The sequence below is a fragment of the Ornithodoros turicata genome, chromosome 5 (assembly GCF_037126465.1).
Source record: "Ornithodoros turicata isolate Travis chromosome 5, ASM3712646v1, whole genome shotgun sequence".
NCBI lineage: Eukaryota > Metazoa > Arthropoda > Arachnida > Ixodida > Argasidae > Ornithodoros > Ornithodoros turicata.
In genome coordinates this window covers 56,744,422-56,767,150 of record NC_088205.1, presented here as the reverse complement: position 1 = coordinate 56,767,150, position 22,729 = coordinate 56,744,422, and the positions used below count along the sequence as shown (strand labels likewise).

Sequence of the window (22,729 nt, the reverse complement as noted above, 5' to 3'; positions counted from 1 at the left end):
GTGGAGTAGCAGACATTTCTCTAGACCAATCAGCGAGCGCTCTTCTTATAGCGTCAGCGCGAGGTTCCAGGCAGATCACAGGCTTGTACTGCTCTTCACCACTGTTGCGCGCGGTCACTTTTTGTGGCGTATTTTAAATTCAATTTCTGCGATAATTATGACTCGGCAGTGTGAATTACTTCTCAGGGTGCATCTTACTGGCCTACTTAACAGTTTTATAAGGAAGAACACAGGGTGTTAAAAATGACTTCTGTGCTACTTTAAGTATGTCCTCCACAGCAGCTGCAGCACAGGTTTGCTCATTCCGTTCCAGTCCACCGCACTTCAAAGGATGTGAAACATTCTTCACAGTTATCAGTTCCAGACCTGTACTGTAGCTGGTTGCCACAACTTCTTGAGCGACGCGGGACGCTGAATTGATACACTTTGTTTTGCTTTTGCTTCCATCCAAGTTTTCATTTGTTGCGAGTCTTTTACTTTAGCATGGTGTCATGTCACACTGTCGCAGCCATAGTTGCAGTATTATTGTATTTAAGTGCGTAATTTGCACACTTCTTCCGAGCTGTCATCGCTGTTATCCCACAGGACGTCGTCCTCAGTTGCACCTAGTTCATTAGCAATCCTCATTTTTTTATAGCTTCTTTCTACGATATCAGAAGACACCATCTCCCACGCTTGACATATCCATTGGCACGCGAGTTTGAATGACAGCAGCTTGATCTACCCTGTTGGCGTGGGGCAATGTTTGCCGGATGCCATCCACTCGATATAGAGTTTTCACAAATTGTCCTTGAACAGTTGGAGCACAGATGTCAGTCCCCCCGGTATGACTACTAGGTCTGTCTTCATCTCCGCAATTGTTGTCTTCATACAGCTGATGAGAAGGCCCCTAAAGCTGTCTGCCACAAGCAGTGACGATAACTTTAGCGAAGTGCCTATCAAAACAGTTGCCAATCGATTTTCGGACTTCTAGGAGCCACGAATTCAGTCAGAATTATCGGCAGTCAAAATTTTTAGTGAATGACAAAAGTCCACTTTATTTCAAAAGCCTTCACTCAGAACATTCAAAGTGATTTTAAAAAATTACATACCTGTCTGTGCCTGCTTGGCAGCGCAAATGCTCAACAACATACCGCAGCAAATTTCAGCGAGTGTACAGGGTGTGTGCAGAAAAACGTGACCCGCATTTAGGCACATGGCTTGTTGCCTACCTAACTAACGAACTTCCGGTGGCGCACGATGGCGCATTTGTGCGCGCGAAATCTGCAGAAAAATTGTGGAAGCCATACCCAGCTTAAAAATAGACAGAGCAACGAAAACTTCGACCTCCGTGCATCAGAATAGGGCAACATGGCGGACGCAGGAGAGTTGAGTTCTAGTACCGCTAGGGGAGCTATCGGTGCAGAAATCGAAACGATGTCCCACATGGATGCTCGTCCGTAGTACCCCTAGCAGTGCCTGCACATAACTCTCCTGAGACTGCCATGCACTACCATGCACTCTCATGACCGCCCTATTCTAATGCATGGAAGCCGATGTTTTCGCGCTCTGTTTATTTTTTTACGCTGAGTATGGCTTCCAGGATTTTTTTGTAGCTTTCGCACGCATAAATACGCCATCGTACGCCACCGGAGGTTCCTCGGGTAAGTAGACAACGAGTTACATGTAAAAATGCGGGTCATGTTTTTCTGCACACACCCTGTAGTATCGTCCTTGCACCACGCACTCATCAGTGTAGTCACTGCAGCAAGGATTGCCGTCGTGGATGGGGGTGCTTCAAGCACATTCTTGTCACTGCCACTGTTTTTACCTATTTTGTCAGTGTTGAAGACAACGCTGATGCTAATGCTACTGAAGCACCAAATGACGATGTTGTTATGTTAGCACTCGATAGTTGATGAATTTATGTCTTCACCTCTACTAAGCAGTAACATCATTGCAGTAACATCACCGACATCCTCACCTGAAGTTGTGGTTGACATTTCAGTATTTCTGATACTCATAGTCTGAGACTCGTAGTCAAATAGAAGAGTATTGAAGGTTAGCTCTTGCGAAGCGTCTCATGCGGTTTTGGTTGGCAGTATAAAATATCATGCTCAGGAGCACATTGTTCAGCTCTTTTTCTGGCGCTCGGGCGACCCAAGAATGCAGATTTCAAGCGAGATGAGTACGGAATATTCAAGCATATCTTTCGAGGAACAGTCCGAATTATTTGACATGGAAATACATTGGCTCTACGGGTCATTTGATGGTGTGATGGGGTAGGGTATCACCCCTTGCGATGAAACTCTCCACTAATCATCGGTGAAATAAACAACAAACACCGCCAATGGTTTTGTCCTAAAATTTGGGAAGTTCAAATTGGTTCAAGATTGGCGTCCGAATTATCGGTCGGGCCCTCTACAAAAAAGGAAATGACTCTCCTGACACCAAAAGGTGGTTCTTACAGCCTTCTTACCTGACACATTTTTAGGAGTTCCAGTGCAGAGTAATACTGTTATTGCAAAACATTTGCTCACCTTGTTCTTTGAAAGCTTTGAGTGTAGCCTCCATGCGGGCCCGGGCTGTTTTCTGGGCCTTAGTGAGGAGTCTTCCTTCAGCCTTCGCCTTTTCTCTCCTCTCCTTCTCCTTCTGTTTTTTCTTCTCCTTGCGCTCCTGCTCCAGCTTCACCTTCTCCTGCCTCAAACGTTCTGCCTCTTCTTCCGCCCTGATCTTGGCCTCTTCCTCCTCCTTTCTCCGCTCTTCCTCTTCTTTCAGTTTCTTCAAATGTTCTTGAATTGCTGCAATCTGGACAGAAGAAAAACACGAAGAATGTATCCAAAATAGCGTTGACACGAGCGAGTTGGTTAATTCAGACACTATTCATGGTGCGGGAGGGGACAAGAACACGACACACGAGGCAGGTAGGTGTGTGTGGGTCATGTTCTTGTCCCCTCCCCGAAAATCCTGTGTTCCAAAGTCGGGAGTCGTCCAGACTTGAGCCCTTTACCAAAAAAAAGGAACTAAATACCGTTACCCGTTACTTCAGAAAAAAGTAACTAAACACGTTACTCGATACCAACACACAAAAGTAACGAGTTCTCGTTACTCACAGGTAACGAGAAAAGGTAACAAGTTACTTTTACGTTACCGCCGCACAGTTAAAGGACCCAACAAACATGCCATCACTTGTTCAGCTCTTTATTAATGAGGAATCGCACTTCAGAAGAAGCTGACACTCAAAATTTGTCGTCCGTCCTTCGTGTTCCGTGTCTCTCGGCCCCTTACCATGAGTCTATATCAGTTTGCCTGGACCTTCTCCTTTCTTTCCGAAGTGGGGGTGATCCAAGATTATGAAAACACAAGGAAACAAAACTCTGGTTTTCCCAATTCCCAAAACTCCCAATTCGAATACAGTAGACTTGTGCTAATACGACTCCCGATAATTAAATTTTTTGCTTAATTCAATTGAGTTCGAAGGTCCCATCGACAGACCTCGGTGAAATCACGCACGATCGTGATAACCCACAATAACCGCCATCACGATCACCAAAATGATGAGTGTGGCTGTGATTGCAATCGTCACTGAAGTGCCCTTGCGATGATGCGATGATGCCCTCGCGTTGAAATAACATCAGGAAAACCGGTGGTGATCGCGATCACGCTCATGGCAGTAATCTGTATTTCGTGATTCCTGTATTGCGATAACGATGCCGCGCCTCTGCAGGCGCTCATGGGAATTACAATGTGACTGCGATCAGGCTGTTTGCGCCGAGCGCGATTATTGTGTGATCGCGCTCATCACCGCGATCATGTTATTCTGCAAAAGCGCAAAGTATAGGGAAGCTCGCACTTTCTGGGCACGTTTGCAACGCCGTGTGTTCAGTCCCACTCTGATTAGTTTTATATTATGGTTGATGCTCTGCTTGACTGCTGTCTACCCTCAACATGCCCCTGCCCATAAAGTTCAAATATAAGAGGGGATATTTGCATAACACTCGTCTTTGGATGCTTTCTCAACTGTTGCTATCATGCTCCAACGTCTGTAATTTTTCGTATCTCGTCTTCGCCGGTCACTGTGTCGTTGTGAACCTGTTGTCGGGTGACCAGCTCAAATGTGTTGCTGGAATTTTGCAATGTCAGCATGTGGTGGTGTGCGTCGTTTTCTGCTTGCCGCACTTTGCTTCGGCATGTAGACATACTGGTGACGAGAGGGCCAACAGCCACGACAGTTACGAAATCTGTCATAATCGGTAGCCTACATTGTGCTTCTAATACCAATTATTTATTCAGCTACGTCGTGGAATTTCTCCGGCTTTCTGCCACGAGGATGACTTTTTCCACTGTAGTCGGGAGAAGTGAGGATTGTCACGCCCTTTGTATTGCACCGGCCACCGAAAAAAGGCGTTCGACGGCACCGGCAGTGGCTGGTATGCCAAAGCGGACCTCCGCTGGACGACCCAGCTTATGATATGTGTCGTGTTTACAAAAGGTACAGACAGCTTGCCCGTCATATTCCTCTGCAAGATACTCATCAAGTTCAGACGTCTGCCGAACTTCAGGCACCAGGAACGTGGTATCAAGGACACCGTGGATGCCGAGGGCTGTGGAAAGATCCACAGCGTGCTCTGACCGTGCTCGAAATTTCCCACTGCTCTTCTCTTTCCAATTTTCGCGTGTTACAGTGAAGACACATCATAAATGTGTTCTCACCGTCACTAGAGCTGCCGATATATTTGAAGTGGTCTCGCAGCCAATCGGAGACAGTGAAGTCACCCACGATGTGGAGCTCGTCAACGCGATCAGACATGATTCTTCGCTGCAGCAGTGGCGCAACACCTGTTGCCTGCACAACCAGTGCCCAAAGGACCCACACCCGGGCTCGAACAGCTTTTTATTGCCATTGCGATCTTTGATTTGCCTATTTTTGGCCCAAAAGCACAATCACAAGAGGAAATTCACACCCTCCCTGCCTTTGCTGTGTGCAAAGTGCCATGTGCCAACAGTGCAACTACATGGTGATCACGTGAGTGCGATAATGCCTAGATATTACACGAACGGCCTTTGCCTAATATCGCGATTCACTCATGCAATCACCCTCATGATGATCGCTGCATGCGCAATCAACTCATTTGTTCGACGTTCTGATCGTGATAAACAGTGGCGCGAGGATGAGTGCGATCCAGTATCGAGCTCATGGTGCACAGCGATCACGCGCCATATCAGCGTGAGCGTGAGCGTGGGTCGGCTTCAGCCTCACGCTCGCCTTATCAGATGATCGTGATCGTGAGTTCTTTCGGGCCGAAATGCCGACCTCTGCCCGTCGAATATCCATATCTTTCTATTGGTAAAAACTTTTGTTATTTCAACCGTGAAAGCAGTCCACATTGTTTTATTCGATCGTGTACCAGTGACCCACGTCGCCCGCAGATTGCAACCATGGGAGAATATTTGCCTCAGAGCTAAGGCGGCAGATGGTGATAAAGCACCAAGAGCCATTTAGGGTGGTAATGTAGATTTTTTATCGTCAATGGCATGCTAGCATTTGCGTCAGCACACCCAATGGCAAGCCCGCCATGATTTCCTGGACGAGGTGGAGACGTAGTTCCCTTTTTTTCTTTTTCTCTCATCTTTGTTTCCACTCTTCCATTGCTTTCGTCATTGCTCAACCCTGGCTGGCTATGGCAAAACGTGGCAAATACCAGACACTGTCACTCGGCACCAAGGTGGCCATTCTAGAATAAGTCGCAAAAGGCGATCGCTGAAAATTCTGGAGTGACGAAGAGCAGACTCGCCACATTCATCGCAAACAAGGGGAAAATCTTGAACTCACGGGACAAGGAGAACTTCGACCGCCACCGAAAACGAATGCGGACATAGACGCATCCTGACATGGAAGAAGCAGTGCTGGAGTAGATCCGCGATATGAGAAACCAGAACTTGCCCCTCCGCGGACCCCTTGTGTGCGAAAAAGCAAAGGTACTGCAAACGCATTTTTATTCGCGATGTATTAATTTTTGCTAATTGCATTTGGGAAGTTATCCGCGAGTATTTAATTTTGCAATTCCAGGTCTGTTTCCTTCCGCGGGATCAATGTCAAGCTGTGTTCGCGAGTACAATTTGTTGCGCTTTTTTAGTGGTCGCAAAATTCGCGAAAATTAATACATCGCGAATAAAAATATGTTTGCAGTATTTGCAGCACGGCTGAATGTCGACAATTTTGTGTGTTCTGATGGCTGTTGACATGTTTCACAAGTTGCCACAACCTCGCCTTTAAAGAAGTTGGTGGTGAACATGCAGACATGAACCCAGAAGTGTGCGTGCGCTGGGCCAATGATCGCCTGCGCGATATTTTTAACACTTCCAAGCCAGAAGATATTTTAACGCTGATGAGACAGCCTTTTTTTACAAGATGCTTCCCGAGAATGAATGATTATTTTATTTCCACTTTAAGTAGAGACTTTACGTTTGAGCAGGGAAGACATTGGCATTCAAGGATGACGTGTGTGCCGGGAGAAAATGGAGCGAAAAGCGCATCACAGTGATGGTATCCTCCAATATATCCGGCACTGGGAAGTGGCGCCTTCTTATTCTGGGAAAAGCATCCAAGCCTCGGTGCTTCAAGGGGATCGAGACATTTCCAGCGGACTACGACGCAAATTCCAAAGCTTAGATGACGGCACAATTGTTCCGAGAACAGATAATCAAGCTTGACCGGAAGTTTGCATAGAAGAATCGCTGTGTTGTGTTTACTGTGGACAATTGCAGTGCACATTGTGATGTGCGAGGAGTTATGGCAGTGCGCCTAGTGTTTTTTCCGGCGACCATGCAGCCCATGGACCAGGGCATCACAAAAACCTCGAGGCTCTGTTCCGAAAAATGGTCCTGCAGTGAATCATCATCTGCCTCGAAAGCGGTAAGGAGTATGGCATCAACTTGCTTAGCGCAATGCACATGGTTGCCCATGCGTGGGAGATGGTGAAGCCGGAGACGATATCAAATTGCTTCTGCCAGTGTGGTTTCGTCGTCCCGGCCCATCTTGATATGCGAGCACCGGAAGCTGCTTTCGAAATGAGCCCGGAAGAAGAGTCAAATATGCAACGTGACCTCGGCGATGTTAGGTTCGACGAGTTCGTGGAAGTGAACAGTAGCGTCGAAGTGTGCGGGCTGCTCACGGATTATGGCATTGTAAGCAGTGTAAGCGACATGCCCAGCCGAGCGGACGACGGTGGAAACGAAAGTGAAGATGACTTGGTCGACAGTGCTCAGTGCCAGCGGCCAAGCGAGGCTGACGTTGAGGCTGGACTCAACACTCTCGAACTGTATTTATCTTATGAGGAGTAAGCAGACAGGGCATTTTATCACGAACGCCCAGTGTAATATGTTTTGTGATGTGCGGTTGTGATGTTGCGGTCTATCCCGAGTTGCGCGGAGAGGGAACCTTCCGTTTTGCGAACACATGTAGGTCACAGCCTGGGCTATATAACTACAAAATATGAAGGAACTCGGAGGTGGGGTTTTTGAGAAACGAGAGTCCAAAAAGTCCAATTTTTGAGAACATAGCTGTACTCTACACCGCCTTGCCGAAAGGGGCAATGTACAGACAAGTAAATTTGACATCAATTCAGAGAGCACGCTTCGACCTACACTCCGGTACCTAATATATCTCGATGGCGTGTATAGCAGAAGTACAGCGCAAAGACAAATATGAGCAAAATGTGAATTTTCTTGCAACTTTGGAGATTTAAAATTGAAGATCAAAATACAATTGACCCGTGCTGTTTGCGCACGCTGAAAGTCATTGTACCTGACATATTGTGCAAAAAAAATCTGTAGTTTGGGACCGCTCCATGGCGAGGAATAAAATGTCAAAGTCGGTCCGTCGGAAAGCTCCGTCGCCAAGTCAATTTCTTGGGGATTTTTCTTCTGGCGGACCACAACACATAGAGCCAAAATATTTATTGATCCTTTGTGTATGCGTGTGGCGATACAACATATATTTTTTCAAAGGAAATCGGTGATGGTGTCCGGACCACCCTGCCTGAGTTGAGATGGAATCACCCAGGTACTCTTTTGTGCTATATTTGTCGTTGTCGTTTTTCACAAAAACGTCTTGTGGACCGTAGCGGGAGTTATCGACGCTCATGTACAGCTCGTGCCTTCGCGATTCACGACCTTCGGCTCGATATATCGAAATGTTCGATACAACGAAAGAAACTGCAGTCCCCGTGAGTTTTGTTATATCGAAGTTTGACTGTATTTGAAAAATATTCGAAAACTTCAAATACTTAAAATCGCCTGCAAATACTGTTCAAATAGCATTAACTATTCTATTAGAATTTGAAGGTGATGGGCAGTAACTACTTTGAAAGTAGTTTAACTACAACTACTAACTACTTGTATGAATAGTAATTGTAACTACAAACTAACTACTTTTTAAAAACAGTAATTAAACTACAGCTCCAACTACTACGAAGTAGTTTCAATTACTTTTGCAACTACATTTTCGGTACAAGGCATAAATGTTGGCGGGAGGTAGGTAAAATGTCTCACTGGTCATAACTCTTCAACTAAGAACACCAATGCGGAGATAAACGTGCACAAGATTATGGCGCAAGCCAGTATATATATATATATATATATATATATATATATATATATATATATAGATTAGAAGCTTAGGAGGGCGGTTGACCACGAGAATGAAATAAGCAGGAAAAATCAGAAGATGACAAAGAGCTTACAGGAAAACACAAAGGGGAGTTTATTAAGACATATAGGGATAGGGGTCGACGTTTCGGCAGTCAGCGCTGCCTTCGACGGGACTGGGGTTTGGTGACAAGAACAAGCTTTATATATGGGAGAGGGTTATGTACAAGGGAAAGAGAGCAGCGCATGCGCTTTTGTCATGACTAACATAGGTTGGTGACTAAGTGAAAGGGGAATGACCGGGTCTGTGCAGCAGGACCTTGAGGAAATACCCGTGAGCCTGAAAAAGAGACAAAAGAGTGTATGTATTGTGCTGGATTAGGAATGCAGGTTGCGAATAGTAGAAAGGATTCCTGGATCTTCGTTTATCTGACACTGAAATTTATGAATGAGATAAGACTCACGCTGTTCCCTGAGCCGCTGGGAAAGAAAGCCTGACTGCAGGATGAAAATAGATATATTGGTAATTGAGTGTCCTGGTTTACTGAAATGGCGCGACACTGGCAGATTAGGTTTCTTCGCGACGTCAGATTTGTGGTTATTGAATCGCGTTCTAAATGAAGTAGCTGTCTGTCCGATATATTGGGCGTTGCATTCATTACATTGAAGAAGATAGACAACAATGGAAGAATTACAGTTAAAGTCGCCATTAATGTTGACCCGATAATTAATTACCAATTCAAATTATCGGGTCAACATTAATGGCGACTTTAACTGTAATTCTTCCAATGTTGTCTATCTTCTTCAATGTAATGAATGCAACGCCCAATATATCGGACAGACAGCTACTTCATTTAGAACGCGATTCAATAACCACAAACCTGACGTCGCGAAGAAACCTAATCTGCCAGTGTCGCGCCATTTCAGTAAACCAGGACACTCAATTACCAATATATCTATTTTCATCCTGCAGTCAGGCTTTCTTTCCCAGCGGCTCAGGGAACAGCGTGAGTCTTATCTCATTCATAAATTTCAGTGTCAGATAAACGAAGATCCAGGAATCCTTTCTACTATTCGCAACCTGCATTCCTAATCCAGCACAATACATACACTCTTTTGTCTCTTTTTCAGGCTCACGGGTATTTCCTCAAGGTCCTGCTGCACAGACCCGGTCATTCCCCTTTCACTTAGTCACCAACCTATGTTAGTCATGACAAAAGCGCATGCGCTGCTCTCTTTCCCTTGTACATAACCCTCTCCCATATATAAAGCTTGTTCTTGTCACCAAACCCCAGTCCCGTCGAAGGCAGCGCTGACTGCCGAAACGTCGACCCCTATCCCTATATGTCTTAATAAACTCCCCTTTGTGTTTTCCTGTAAGCTCTTTGTCGTCTTCTGATTTTTCCTGCTTATATATATATATATATATATATATATATATATAGAGAGAGAGAGAGAGAGACCAGAAAAGGACCACAAACTTTATCCCCAGACCTCATGTGTTCAGGTGTATTAACACCTGTGACACACATACGTTGTGCTGACTGAACACCATGGAATATCAAGCACCTTGTATATTTAATTTGCTTACATCTGGCTTCAATGTTAAACGATTTTTTGTACACTTACTCTCAGGTACATTTTCATTGGAGACCCCACATCAGATTTCGCGGACAGACAAAGGGGCTACAAAAGGTAACAAGAATTTAAACAAAACAATACCACGTGAAATGGTGCTGGGGTGTCTGGCGCTGCTATTGTAACGGAAGCACTACTTTACATTCACACTTTTCCCTAAAACTTATGTGCCACCTTGGCATCGGTTCACTGTGACATTAGTGTATTTTGACTAGAAACCTATGCCGGGTAGATGTAAGCGTTGCTGTAGACTAGAAACTGATGCCTTCTTGGCACAACCATCAAGTTATTTGACTAGGACCCTTTAGCTTTTGACGTTCCCAGATAGGATGCGATGAGGGCAGAACCTGCAGGCTGCAGTGAAGTTTTCGCTTTCTGCTCTCACGTTGACGTCCTTTTAGCAGTGTTCAATAACGAAAGAGTACATCTCGACAACATTAACAATCAAGCAGAACGCGAAGAGACACAGCAATGAGCGTGCAAGACACAACATGTTTTTTTGCCTATTTTGGCTTGGATCGTGGTTTGGCGCTTGTCTTCGGTCTCAGCCGTGTGCAACTTGCCGACGGCAGTTGAGTAGTTAAACTACAGTAGTTAACTACAGTAGTTAACTACGAAAAATGTAGTTTAACTACTGGCTTCTAATTACTCCCCGTTGAGTAGTTGCAATTACCTTGTAACTACATAGAAAGTAGTTTAATTAGTAGTTAAACTACATGTAGTTAAACTACTGCCCATCACTGTTGAAGTTTTGACTATTCGCACAGCTCTACAAAATATTGCTATTTCAAACTTTTTACAATTCAAATAAACATCTGTGGTTCCTCTGGGTTTTAAAGGAGCATTAAAGTGGTATCTAACATGGCCAAAAACTGCTGTCATCTTGTAAAGCAGTATGTGAAAAGCATTCCCACAAAATATTTATGTCCAAAGTTGTTTCACCACGGTGCAATTAATTTGGAAAATCGCTGCCGCGGTGACAGGCCGGAGCGCTCCAACTGCAGACCACACCCACTCTACTGTGACGTTGGTGGTAGAGAGCCCCTCATTCGTTCATAGGAAAAACCGCCTGCTACGAACATTGCGAGCTGTTTCTTGTTGACTTTATTCTTTATGATTTATATCACGTTTTTTTTTTTTTAAAAACAAAGCATATATGCAGCCTGAGAAAATAAGATTACGATCACAAGAGTAATATATCCGTGGCTTCTGTGCAATCTCAGAATTCACAGTAGGCGAAATCAAGCTATGGCGGCGGTATTGTGGTGCCACCTGTTTGGCACTGAACCAACTGCGCGGTGAAAACGGTCGGGCAGGCTCCACACTGTCGAGAAGCACGGGATTTTTGCTGTACAAGCGCAGTTAATTTCGGGCTGCACCAATCGTTCTTCCCGTGGTGTCTGCGGTCCCAAAAAATTGTGGTTGTGTCGTGGACAGCCTTCAAACCCTCCATAGCGGACATCACGTAGCCGGAGAACGCATGGCGTTTCCGAAGCGGTAGCAGACGCTCCGGCCTGCGCGATATTGCTCACCTCGACCATGTGATCCTAGGTCTAATGAGGAGCGTCCTCACCACTTGCGTCACATAGTGACGTGTGTGGTGGCGCTCATCACGTGCCTATCGTGAAGGCGAAGGAGGGTGTTTCGCGCACGGGAGGTTCGGGGAGCTATTGCAGGCGTCCCGATTTCGCTACGGTTGCACTAATTGTGGGACAACTGTTTTCGGCCGCCTAACATTCCATACTGACCAAAAACAGAAACAAAGTTGTGGGCCTCTAGACTGCCCCTTTAACTAACGGGAGTCTACTGTAGAAGACGGATTTTATCATGAGACACTTGTGGTGTGATACGTATGACGATCACTACCTTTGTAGCAGCTCCCCTTGTCATTTTCTCCACTGAACCATGCTATGACCAATAGTACACTGTGTAGGAAACATTCTTCAAGATGGCAAAGAAGGTCATTTTGGAAACACATCGATGTTGTTTAAGTGCCAATACCACATGGCAACCTGGTCCACAACGTAATATTTACCTGCTTGTTGCCTGGTCTTTTGAGCTTCTTCTTGTCCTCCTCCTCATCCTTCTTCTTCTTTTTCTTTTTCTTCTTCTTATCATCACCTTCCTCATCAGACGCTAAAAAACAAGATGAAGGGTTACATGTATTTAAGCAACTCAGTCGCATAAAAAATAGGCACTGTCAAATGAAGAATGCAAGGACGAAAAAGGAACATGGAAAGGCTAAAAAAAATATGTCAGGAGTGGAAATTAGGTTACAAGCCCTGGGACATATATTGGCACGATCTCGCGAGTTGGAAAAGCCTTTCCCCTTGGCTGCCAGCCTGAGACATCATTGCATCCATCCCAGAGTGAGGTATGCGCTTTCTTTTTTTTTTCTTCCTTTCTTTTTGCGGTTGTATTTGCTGCCCCTCACTTGAAAAGCCCATGCCAGAGGGTGTCACCGTTTTTCGAACACTATCTACAATGCCAATATCTTGACAGAAAGCTCGGATGCATCACATAAGGGGCCGGTGTCATTCCTGGGGACCTCGCTCTCTTCGCTAGTTGGATGAAAGATAAGTTACCATTACCGGTTATCCGCATGAGCGACTTTATCTGGCGAGATGTTCGCCGAGGAGAGCGAGGAGGAAAGCATGCGCCAACGAGATATAGCCAAAGAAATGCCAAGAGCGTCCGAACGATGTCCGAAGTGACTGTGGAGAAGTTGCTCAAAAATGCGACGGGCGAAGGCACTGAGGGCAGCGCAGCTAACAGACGCAGTTTCTCTTCCCGCACAGCACAGAATTTCCCGGCTGCGGAAGAGTACACGAGAAGACGTGACGTCGATCATGTGCACCTAACAAGCTATGGTGCCGCTCCTGTCACCCTCGTATCTCCACTCAGATCTCGCCCAAAAAGTCGCTCGTGTGGATACCCTGTTAGGAATGCATACACCACAGCGTGGTAACAAGTTTTGCTTTGCTCAGCTACATCAGGTTCAAATATGAGGAATGGACCACTCAACCCACCAGCGTGTACAGTCAACCCTCGATTTATGAACACCTTTGGTTCCCCGAAAAATTGTTCATAAATCGAGGAATTCATAAATCGAAAAATCTGTGAAGTGAGTACTATCGAGCAAATGGAACAGTATTTCCGAGTTGGGATTGTGTTTATAATGTAATATATTGTGTATTTTTTGCTTTCGACCACGCCTTCTGCTGTATCAATCTCACAAAGAACAGACTTTAGCACATTCACACTCTGTCTATTATGCAATACTAAATTGTTTAATTTTGCTTTGGACCTTCCCCTGTGTCAATCTTGGAAAGAAGAGATGTCAGCACATTCGCACTCGACTGGTCTCGGATTTCCTCCGGGATTTTTGACATCCGTTTACGTATTAATCTCCGGGTGTTGGTCACCCCTTGTGCGACACCGGAAAACCCGTTTGTTGTTCAGATTTCGAGGGGTTAAGAACCGAGGGTGCAATACCTACAGAAAACGTTTTGTCCATTCAGGCGTCATTCATAACACCACGGAATAATCTCTTTGAAGGTTTCTGTTGACCTCGGAACGATCCGTTCATAAATTGAGGGCAAAAACGGTGGGCAACTCCTAGTTGGTTCCCAGAAATTCCATTAATTATTCGGATATCGAGGTTCATAAAACGAGGGAAGAATGCATGTAAAAAGTTTGGTTCCTCGTGCTCGTGTTCATAAAACGAGGGAATTCATAAATCGAAGGTTCATAAATCGAGGGTTGACTGTATATATATAGGGACTGTGTGACACCTAAAACGGGCACATTGCTCATTCGCGACCACACCACCAGCGGCGGTGTTGAGAGTATCCGATGTGATATCACTCCGCCTGTTCTATGTTCATGTGATATGTCCGCCCGTTCAAGTGGAACCGTACATTTGTGTGGCGACTGCCGTTGTTAGAAGGGTTGATTGTCGAAGTGCGAATGATGTGGAACCTTTCAGGGGTGCGAACGAAGAGAAGGGAGACAAACTGCACAGAAGCAACCACCATGTTTATAATTAGCCCTTAATTAGCCCTTGCACTTCTATCATTCGTGTTGTCATTTTTCTGTTCCGTGCCTCAGGTTTTATCGTCGTTTTATAATTAGAGCCTGAAGTTTTAGGGTTTAACCCAATTCTTCCCCGAATTTGCACCCCAAATTGAAGGTTGCCTCCTTAGGGTAAAATCAGATTTTTACACATCACACCGCAGTCACTGAGATGCCTGCAGGAATGCACACTAACTTGTTTGGCAGAAAATGCAGTTACATCACTGTTTGCACCAAACCAGTACAGTTAGTTTGAGTAACTGGGCCCGACTTATCCCCGAATATAGCATAGTAGAAGTTTTTCCACCTGAATTTGCATGAATTTAGAGCACATGTTGATTTACTCAATTTTTACCCCCAAATTTAGAAAAAAATATATTTCCCGAAAACTTCAGGCTCTAATTATAATGTAACTAACCGTGCACAAGAAGGTACAGCCACTCACGTCTGTTTGTGTCAAAACACCTGCAAGTGATACGTCGAGAGGATGGTTATTTGATGTCTCACAAAATCCTGCCTTGCTAGCAAAGGCTAGGTACATTTCTCTGGCCCCAGCCACTTGTGACATCATGTTTTTGACTTAGTCTCATGTTCTTTTCGTGCTTTTGGCAATTACGGCACACGTACTTTCGTCGCTGAAGCCTACATCGTGCGTCCGCATTATCCATACAAATAAACAGGTGTGGTCAAAACATATTGTCTGTACTTGGGCTGCTGTTTTTCCAATATCTTCAGAAACAATAACGCTAAAGAGATCCTCAAAGCAGAAATTATATATATCAGTTAGCTGTTACCTCAGCCCCTGTAGTGGGATCTCGGCACGACGGTTGTGAAATGATCGATGCGTAACTACTAAACTTTTCGGACAACGTAGAACTTCCGTTCTCACTGTGAGACTCCTCAACCAAATTACCAGGAGCAATATCGCCCCTGGGCTCTGGCGATGAAACACCCCAATCATTATCTCTCTAAGTAAAGTTGCCGTTTGGTCGGTGCATTGATGGCGATACAGTGTCCAGCGGTGTTCCACCGTCGCGAAAGCGGCAACTATAAATCATTGATCATTTTGCAGGCCCTTATTTCAGTGAAACTAGAACAAAGGAAATAGAATATATTCGCTCATGTTCTGCACGCCTCATACGATGGCTGAACGCGCGTCATGATACGCTTTGCGCCGTGAATCTAGTGCCCTCGGTGGTATTACTCAGAACTCACGAGCAATTGAACATCTGGTTCCTAGTGAAGATTTCTTTAGGTGCTTGTACAGTTAGCGATGCAACAGTTCCGCAAAAAAAGACGCTCGCATCTCACATGTAAACAGAGCTGGCTACCAGACGGTTGTAATTGTGTCACGCAAGGTACTTTTTCAGGAGGCCCCGTTGCTCGATATTTCGGACTCCGTTTGCCCAATCAGCGATTTCTCTCTTGTGGTGACGGAAAATATTGCTATCATCCGAAATTCGTATCAAAAGAAATCAATCAACTAAAATATTGATGAAAAAATAGGCAATGATTGTTCATTTTCCATTCCTCTAAGTACAAGAGGTCTGGCGTAATGCTTTTGCGTCTTCGTTTTTTGCCAACGGCTTGATTCAAAAGGCTCAACACGTGCTGTCCGCCCGCGACAGTGCTGTAACGTGAGCTTCATCTAAAGAACGCATGCGTTAGGTGAAGCCGACTTGCGGACTTGATGACGGCGGTGCCTCTGTCAGTGTACAGTGACGAAATGTCGCTTCGTGAAATAGAAGCTGATGCTGTCAGGCAGAGCTGGAAGTGCGTTAGGAAAGCATCGACAAACTTTTCCAGCCTACTAGTGCTTAGCAAAGTTTATTTTGAAGCGAAATTCGTTTTTTCGGAATGCTCGATTATTCAGACTTTTGCGCAATCCCCGCCGAGTCTGAAAAAGCGGACTGGGACTGTACACCCCCAATTTGCGGCACGCGCAGCAGGGTAAGCAAGAATTACAGTCACCTTCAGGTTTATCCCAATTGCTCGCGGCTGTCGCTGCTGGAAGCAGGAAAGGCTCAAACTACTACAGTGGAGACAGCTTATAACGTATGTCGCGGGACCGCCGAAAATCCGCACTATAAGCGGTACCGCACTTATAACCAAATATCACATTTTTAGGCCAATACATGCCTGAAATTGAGTGCCCACCTTTCTGCTTTATCCTTAATCCTTTATTTTTAAGAATGTGTGGATATTAAAGTTCTCAAATTCGAATCGAATATCAATCCCTCGAAGTATCCGATTCGCGAGTCGAAATACCCAATATTCGGATTTCCGGATAATTCGACTATTCGGCGAATGCAAACGACACCTCCCGAAAGTGGGCTTCACCTGACGCTTCCCTGCATGAGGTGAAGCTGCCTCTACAAATTGAAGCCTGCTTTACGAAATTGTTTATGCTGCAGGACAAAACAGACAGATTGTAGTTTAGCTTAGGATACCATTAGGCCAAGTTTATTGTGTATACTTTGTGTATACCTTGTGTATACCTTGTGAATACCTTGTGAATACCTTGTGAATACCTTGTGAATACTTCACCTGAGGAAGGGGCGGCGTCCCTCCTGTATGTTGTTTAGCGGTAGCAGTGGGGGATTTTCATTTGATATCTGGGAGGTTGCCTAGTTAAGACCTTTAAATAATGGCTACAGTCCAAGAACAAAAAGGGGTGTACTAAAAATGTAACTTCCCCAGAGCATGTATTGTAAACTCCTTCCTATAAAGTTCCTATGAACTCTGTAGATGCTGAAAGATCTTTCAGCAGGTATAAAATGGTTTCAGGCAACAGACCGCATCAGATGAGAATGCAAGATATCGTGTATGTAATGCTGAGCCACAACAGCGCTTTGAACCTGTAATTTTACAACATATTTTTTGTTCCCACATTATCCAAGCAAAGTAAGTGTCTCCCATTTCATGCAGCTGTTGACTGCTCGCCGACGAAAATCGCGGAATTTACAAGTCAGTGCCGCAGAATTTTGAATTTGCCGCAGCAGAAAACAGAGGGCCTTAATTATGGTCTATGGGAAGAATATAGGGGGTCGGGAAAAGCCGCATTATAAGCGGTCCCACACTGTAAGTGGTTACGTTATAAATTGGCCTCCACTGTATGCGCATAGCGATGGCTCTTGGAAGAGTTGAAGAGCACCTAGAAACCATTCAAGTCGGTTCCGTTTACCCAGTGATGCCAAAATTTTGCTTCCGAGAAATGGTAATAGTTTTGCGTTGCATGAATACAAAACCAAACAACTTTGTCCCAGTTGTTCCATTTCAACGGAAGAGATTTCCATCTAGAGAGATTCTGCTGTACTGTATTTACAATAAAGCTGTGCGAACAGCAAAGTTTATATTGGGAATCGAATTCGAATAATCAGAAAAGGCGCAATTCAAATAATTTCGAATACCTCATGGTGGAATATCTTGTGGTGTTGTGCTCATGAGATGATGTTCTGCTGCAAACATGTGAGCCTTTCCACCCAGCATAACATATCATGAGTGAAGGGTCCCTATCTGTCGTGTATGACAGACTGCATTAGTGGGATGAACTGCATTGAGAGTTAGTCAACATGTTCCATGCTGCCTGCTTTTGTGTGCATCTCCTAATTTATATGTTTACATTGCAAATTTCCTGTACTTTTTTAGAAACTGCACATATTTCCATCTGTTAGTGAGCATAACTCTGGAAGTTGGTACATTTACTGAAACCTGCAATACCCACAGTAGTATTGACCATGGGCTCACAAAACATGAGACAACTGATACAATAGAACCTCTTTATAGTAACTCCTCTTGTAGTAAAACTCTGCTTATAGTAAACAAGAACTGCGGTCCCGATAGAATACCATACATTCAATTGCACACCTGATATAATAAAACTCCTGATCTAGTAAAATTTCATCATGGTCCCAGAGAGTTTACCACAAAGGGGTTCTACTGTATTGAGATTGAGATATTGAGATATCCAGAAGATGTGGGTTCGAGTCCTACAGCTGGCTAACCTTTTCAGTACTTTCATCTTTCTTCACAAAACATGTTGACTTTAGTAAGTGAATATTGTAAAGAGTGTAAAGCGGGCTTAACCTAATGATCGAGTGTAATCCGCTGAAGCCGCCTTGCAGAATGGTGGTAGCAATACCTTGCCTTCAGTACTATTCGAAAATTTCAAATACTGAAAAAAGTTTGCAAATAGCATAAGATATTCATTTCATATTCGAAATTTCGAATATTCGCACAGCTCTAGTAAATACCCAAGACACGTTTCCCTGTACACAACTTCAGGATCATCTGTTAAATTTATGTACCTCCTTCTGCTGCTTCAACAGGTGCTGCCTCTACTCCATCTGTTGTTGCTGCCATGGTCTCCTTGCTTTCGCCTACTGGAACTTCACTCTCTGCTTTGACTGGAGCCTCTTTCTTTTCCTTTTTCTGCACAAACATTGCACTGGCCTTCGTAATATGCACATACTAGTTTTGGGAAGCATATGCGACCCTACTGCAGTTATGTAACAGTTTCCAGGAACAAGTTGTTTTACTCCTTTTTGGTCTATGTCGTTGCTGATTGCTCAAAACTATACCTGAATATAATTTACTGTCACTCTCCAAAGCCTCTCAAAACCAGAAAAAGGCCAAACAGAAAACAATTAGCATTTATGGGTGCACTAACCTTCTTAGACTTCTTGGACTCTACTGGAGGTGCAGATTCCTCATTTCCCTCTAGCTCCATGTGTTCTTCTTTGACGGCACCTTTCTTGTCCTTCTTCTTTTTCCTCTTGGAAGCCTCCTGCCCATCAGCCTTGCCCAGAAAACACAAGTAAGACTGAAGGCAGATTTGAAAAACAACTGATCCGCTGATCGACAAATCTAAGTACATAAATGTAGTCCTACGATGCTTCTTATGAGCTTTTGTAAATCTCCCATAGCAGCATAGCTGACAACATGTGCAACAAGTACCGTATTTGCATGAATTCAAGATGACCCCGATTCCAAGACGACCCCCACTCTGAAACCGTGGGAACAAGAAAAGAAATTTCACACCGGTGTTTGCTGATAACTTTATTACAGAAGAATCTCGATGATACGAATTTTTTTCAGATTCCATCCGGAATGCCTATTCTTCCGATGTATTACAGCTCGGATTATACGAACATGTTATCATGCATTTTACGAACGAGCCGAGCAGGCAACAGAGGTCACTCCCCCATGACGCGCCAGTCTTCTGGTTCCATGCCTGGTTCCCTTATATCATGTTATGCAATGCAAGTAAGGGCTCTCCCTCTCGTGGCAGAGGAGATAAGGCCAAAGGGATTAGACGGCCCTGGACCTTGTCAACCTATATCTCTGTTTTGGCCTTTTAACCTGCTTGTCCTCGCAACAATAAACGCTGTGTGACGTCACACTGGTTTAAGAAAAGAGTAACCATAACACGTGGAGGGAACATTCCAGTACAACTTCTGCCAAAATAAGAGACTTGCGAAGGTGCGGCAGAGCTCAATCGAACCTCTGGCTTGATTTGAGAGTGGAAAGCACGTAGTCGGCCTTTTGAGCCAACTCGCGACTTTTGCGAAAAAGAAAGCCTTAAATACGGTACAACCGACGTCTTTCACTGAGAGACGTGGACGCGTGGTTTCAATTCGAAGACGACTCGGATATTTGGCATTCTATACTGCAGAAGTGTTTCGTTTTTTTTTTTGCGCGGATTAATTTTTCGCGTTTTTCGCTCATTCCTCCAAAACTGCGAATTTAAGTTCCCGCGAATAACTCTGGCCATATGAGGGTGAAAATCTTGCGGTGCTCGACGCTATACCGTGACTACCTCGACCCCTTCTACTCCATACGGCATAGGTAGTTTAAAGGGACTATGAAATTTCCCGAACCCCCATACTTTTTTTCGATGGAAACTGTTCTTCCCGCAGAGAAACTAATATGCCACAAATTTTTCCGGACGAAATCGCTCCACTCTGCGAGGAGCGCGCGCTGGAAATGTCTCTTCCGCGTTCCTCCTCTCCCGCGCATATTTCCCTGCCGATGGTGTAACTGTACGGATCGCACTTCGGTTCCCCGTTACGTCACCGGTGTTGCACAATGGCAAGTAATGCCGCGAACTCGCCCTGTGGCTGCCGCCACTGCCGAAATCTGCCGGTCACGCGAAAGCTGCTGTCATGAAGATTTCCACTCCCGATGAACACATACGCGGGATCCTACGGCGCATGCTCCTGGCGGGATTCCTCGGCTCGGCAACACGTCACGATGACGTGTTGCTGAGCCGGCCGTGGTCGCGTCAAGTTACCCGTTGTGTCTCCGCTCGGCAGCTCGTCACGGCGCGGCGCCAGCTGTCCTCCCTTCGCCGCTCCGTTTAAATTCGCTCCCGAGAAATCCGCTCGCGCGACGAAAGTAAAATTTCGGTTCTAGACTCAGAAAAATGTCTTCTTTCGAACGAAACGAAGAAAAAAATCGTTTCATAGTCCCTTTAAGAAAGCCACAGAAGTCTGTTTTATCTCATCAGGCAAGATGTAAACAAACAAAAATTGATCACTCTTTTGTTACTCCTACAAACGCATTCCATCGTACATATATACCGCTATACCACGAAGCCGCAACATACATTTCCCCGCCTACTTAGAGCCAGCTTGTATGATAGTACGACATCTCAACCAAACTGTTCACTGCCCTGAGTGATAATGACTGGTGCTATGATGAACTGCTAAAATTAATTGGCTGGCCGGCACACAGCCAGTACTATGGCACACAGCCAGTACTATGGCACACAGCCAGTACTATGGCCCCCAGCCAGTACTATGGCCCCCAGCATGGTCACTAAAGGCCATTGTACAGGGCATTTCCTTTCATGTCTGAGAGGAGAGGAGAGGGATTGACCTAGAACGCCGCCATCCCCGTGAACAACAGATGTCTTGGCACGTGCCGAAATATACCAGAGTACTGACCGCGGCACGATAGGCAAGAGCAAAGCACTCCCCGAATCTTGTGTCGCGAATTTAAGTTCTCGTGAATCCCTCCTCCAACCAGCTTTGTTCAAAAACACAAAAATATTTTCCACGCGGAAAAAAACACTTCTACAGTATTTTGGAAAAAAATAAAACTCCTCTTGCAATCGTGCAAATACGGCATCACGGCAGGTGCATCCAGCAATGAAGTACAAACCAGGTTGGGTGCACTTTTATGCTTTACTGCAGTAAAATCCGTGGATAGCGATATCGCGTATAACGATATCCCTCGTAAAACGATGGTTCATGATTTTACCCTCAAAATAGACATTGTTTCTATGGGAAAACGACCCGCGTACAGTGATGGAGGCCGCGGTTTCGAGTACTCGTATAACGATATGGGACGCTGTCTCGTGCGCGTAACCTCGCTTCGATTTTCACCGCGATGAGATACAGTAATCCCTCGATTATACAAATCTCACGGGGTAGCGGAAAGAATTCGTATCATTCGAAATTCGCATCAAAAGAATTAAACCCGCGAGTCGCGCGACAGTGTTCTAAAGCAAGCTTCTCCTAAAGCACGCAGGCGCTAGGTGAAGCCGACTTGCGGAATGGTGACGTGTAGTGTTGCCAGAAGATGCCCGATATGTTCCGTGATTCTCTCCACGAGTTCTGGTCGCTGTTTTCCCAAGCCAGTGCGATGTCACACAGCTTCGCGTTTTTTCTTAGCATCTGTTTCTTTTTGTTTTGCTACACGCGGTGTGGCGCACGACTTTTCGGGGATGCGCTATTGAGGTCCGCCCTCGTTTAACGATGTACCCCGTATAACGATGGAATTCGCGATTACCATCAGTATCGTTATACGATGGTTTCACCGTATAGCAATGTATCTATCCAACAGGACATCTTCCAAACTGAGACGCTTGAGAATGCCAAAGCTGTAAAGGTTGTTTTACCTCTTCCTGTGGTGCAGAAGCATCTTTTGGGGTGTCTTTTGTAGCTCCTTTGGGCGCTTCCTTCGGGGCAGGTGGCTTCTTGCCTTCAATTTCCAGAGCAAGTTCCTCCAGCATTTTGTCCAGCTCGTCTTCATCTTCATCTTTCTTCTTTTTCTTCTTCTTCTTCTCTTTTTTCTTTTTATCCTCTTTGACAACCTGGGAACAGTGCAACTCCTGCATATTACGACTCTAGGGTGATTCCGCTATCATATCTTCTGCTGCATCCACTATGTTCCCGTGGAATATAGAATACGTACATATAGAAATGAGAATACGTACCGGTGCATATTAATTGTAAAAAAGACACAGGTGCAACTGCGGAAACTTACATTTTAAGGGTTTTCTCAATTCCAACAAAAATGTAAATCCTGGGACCCGTAACTACTCAGAAGTGTAGGTCTGAGTTTTCATGCGTCAAAACGTACTGTGAATTGCTAAATGCAACAT

General features: G+C 45.0%; 1 protein-coding gene across 1 annotated transcript in view; it reads right to left on the bottom strand.

Moving 5' to 3' along the window:
* LOC135394486 (eukaryotic translation initiation factor 5B-like) overlaps positions 1 to 22,729 on the bottom strand; it is a 61,459-nt gene that overhangs the window by 35,500 nt on the left and 3,230 nt on the right. Inside the window, exons 4-8 of the mRNA XM_064625245.1 lie at positions 22,244 to 22,438; positions 19,010 to 19,138; positions 18,648 to 18,771; positions 12,302 to 12,402; positions 2,520 to 2,787 (exon numbers count right to left, since the gene is read on the bottom strand). Coding sequence (XP_064481315.1) covers positions 2,520 to 2,787; positions 12,302 to 12,402; positions 18,648 to 18,771; positions 19,010 to 19,138; positions 22,244 to 22,438 — 817 coding nt within the window. The remainder of the gene's footprint in view (positions 1 to 2,519; positions 2,788 to 12,301; positions 12,403 to 18,647; positions 18,772 to 19,009; positions 19,139 to 22,243; positions 22,439 to 22,729) is intronic.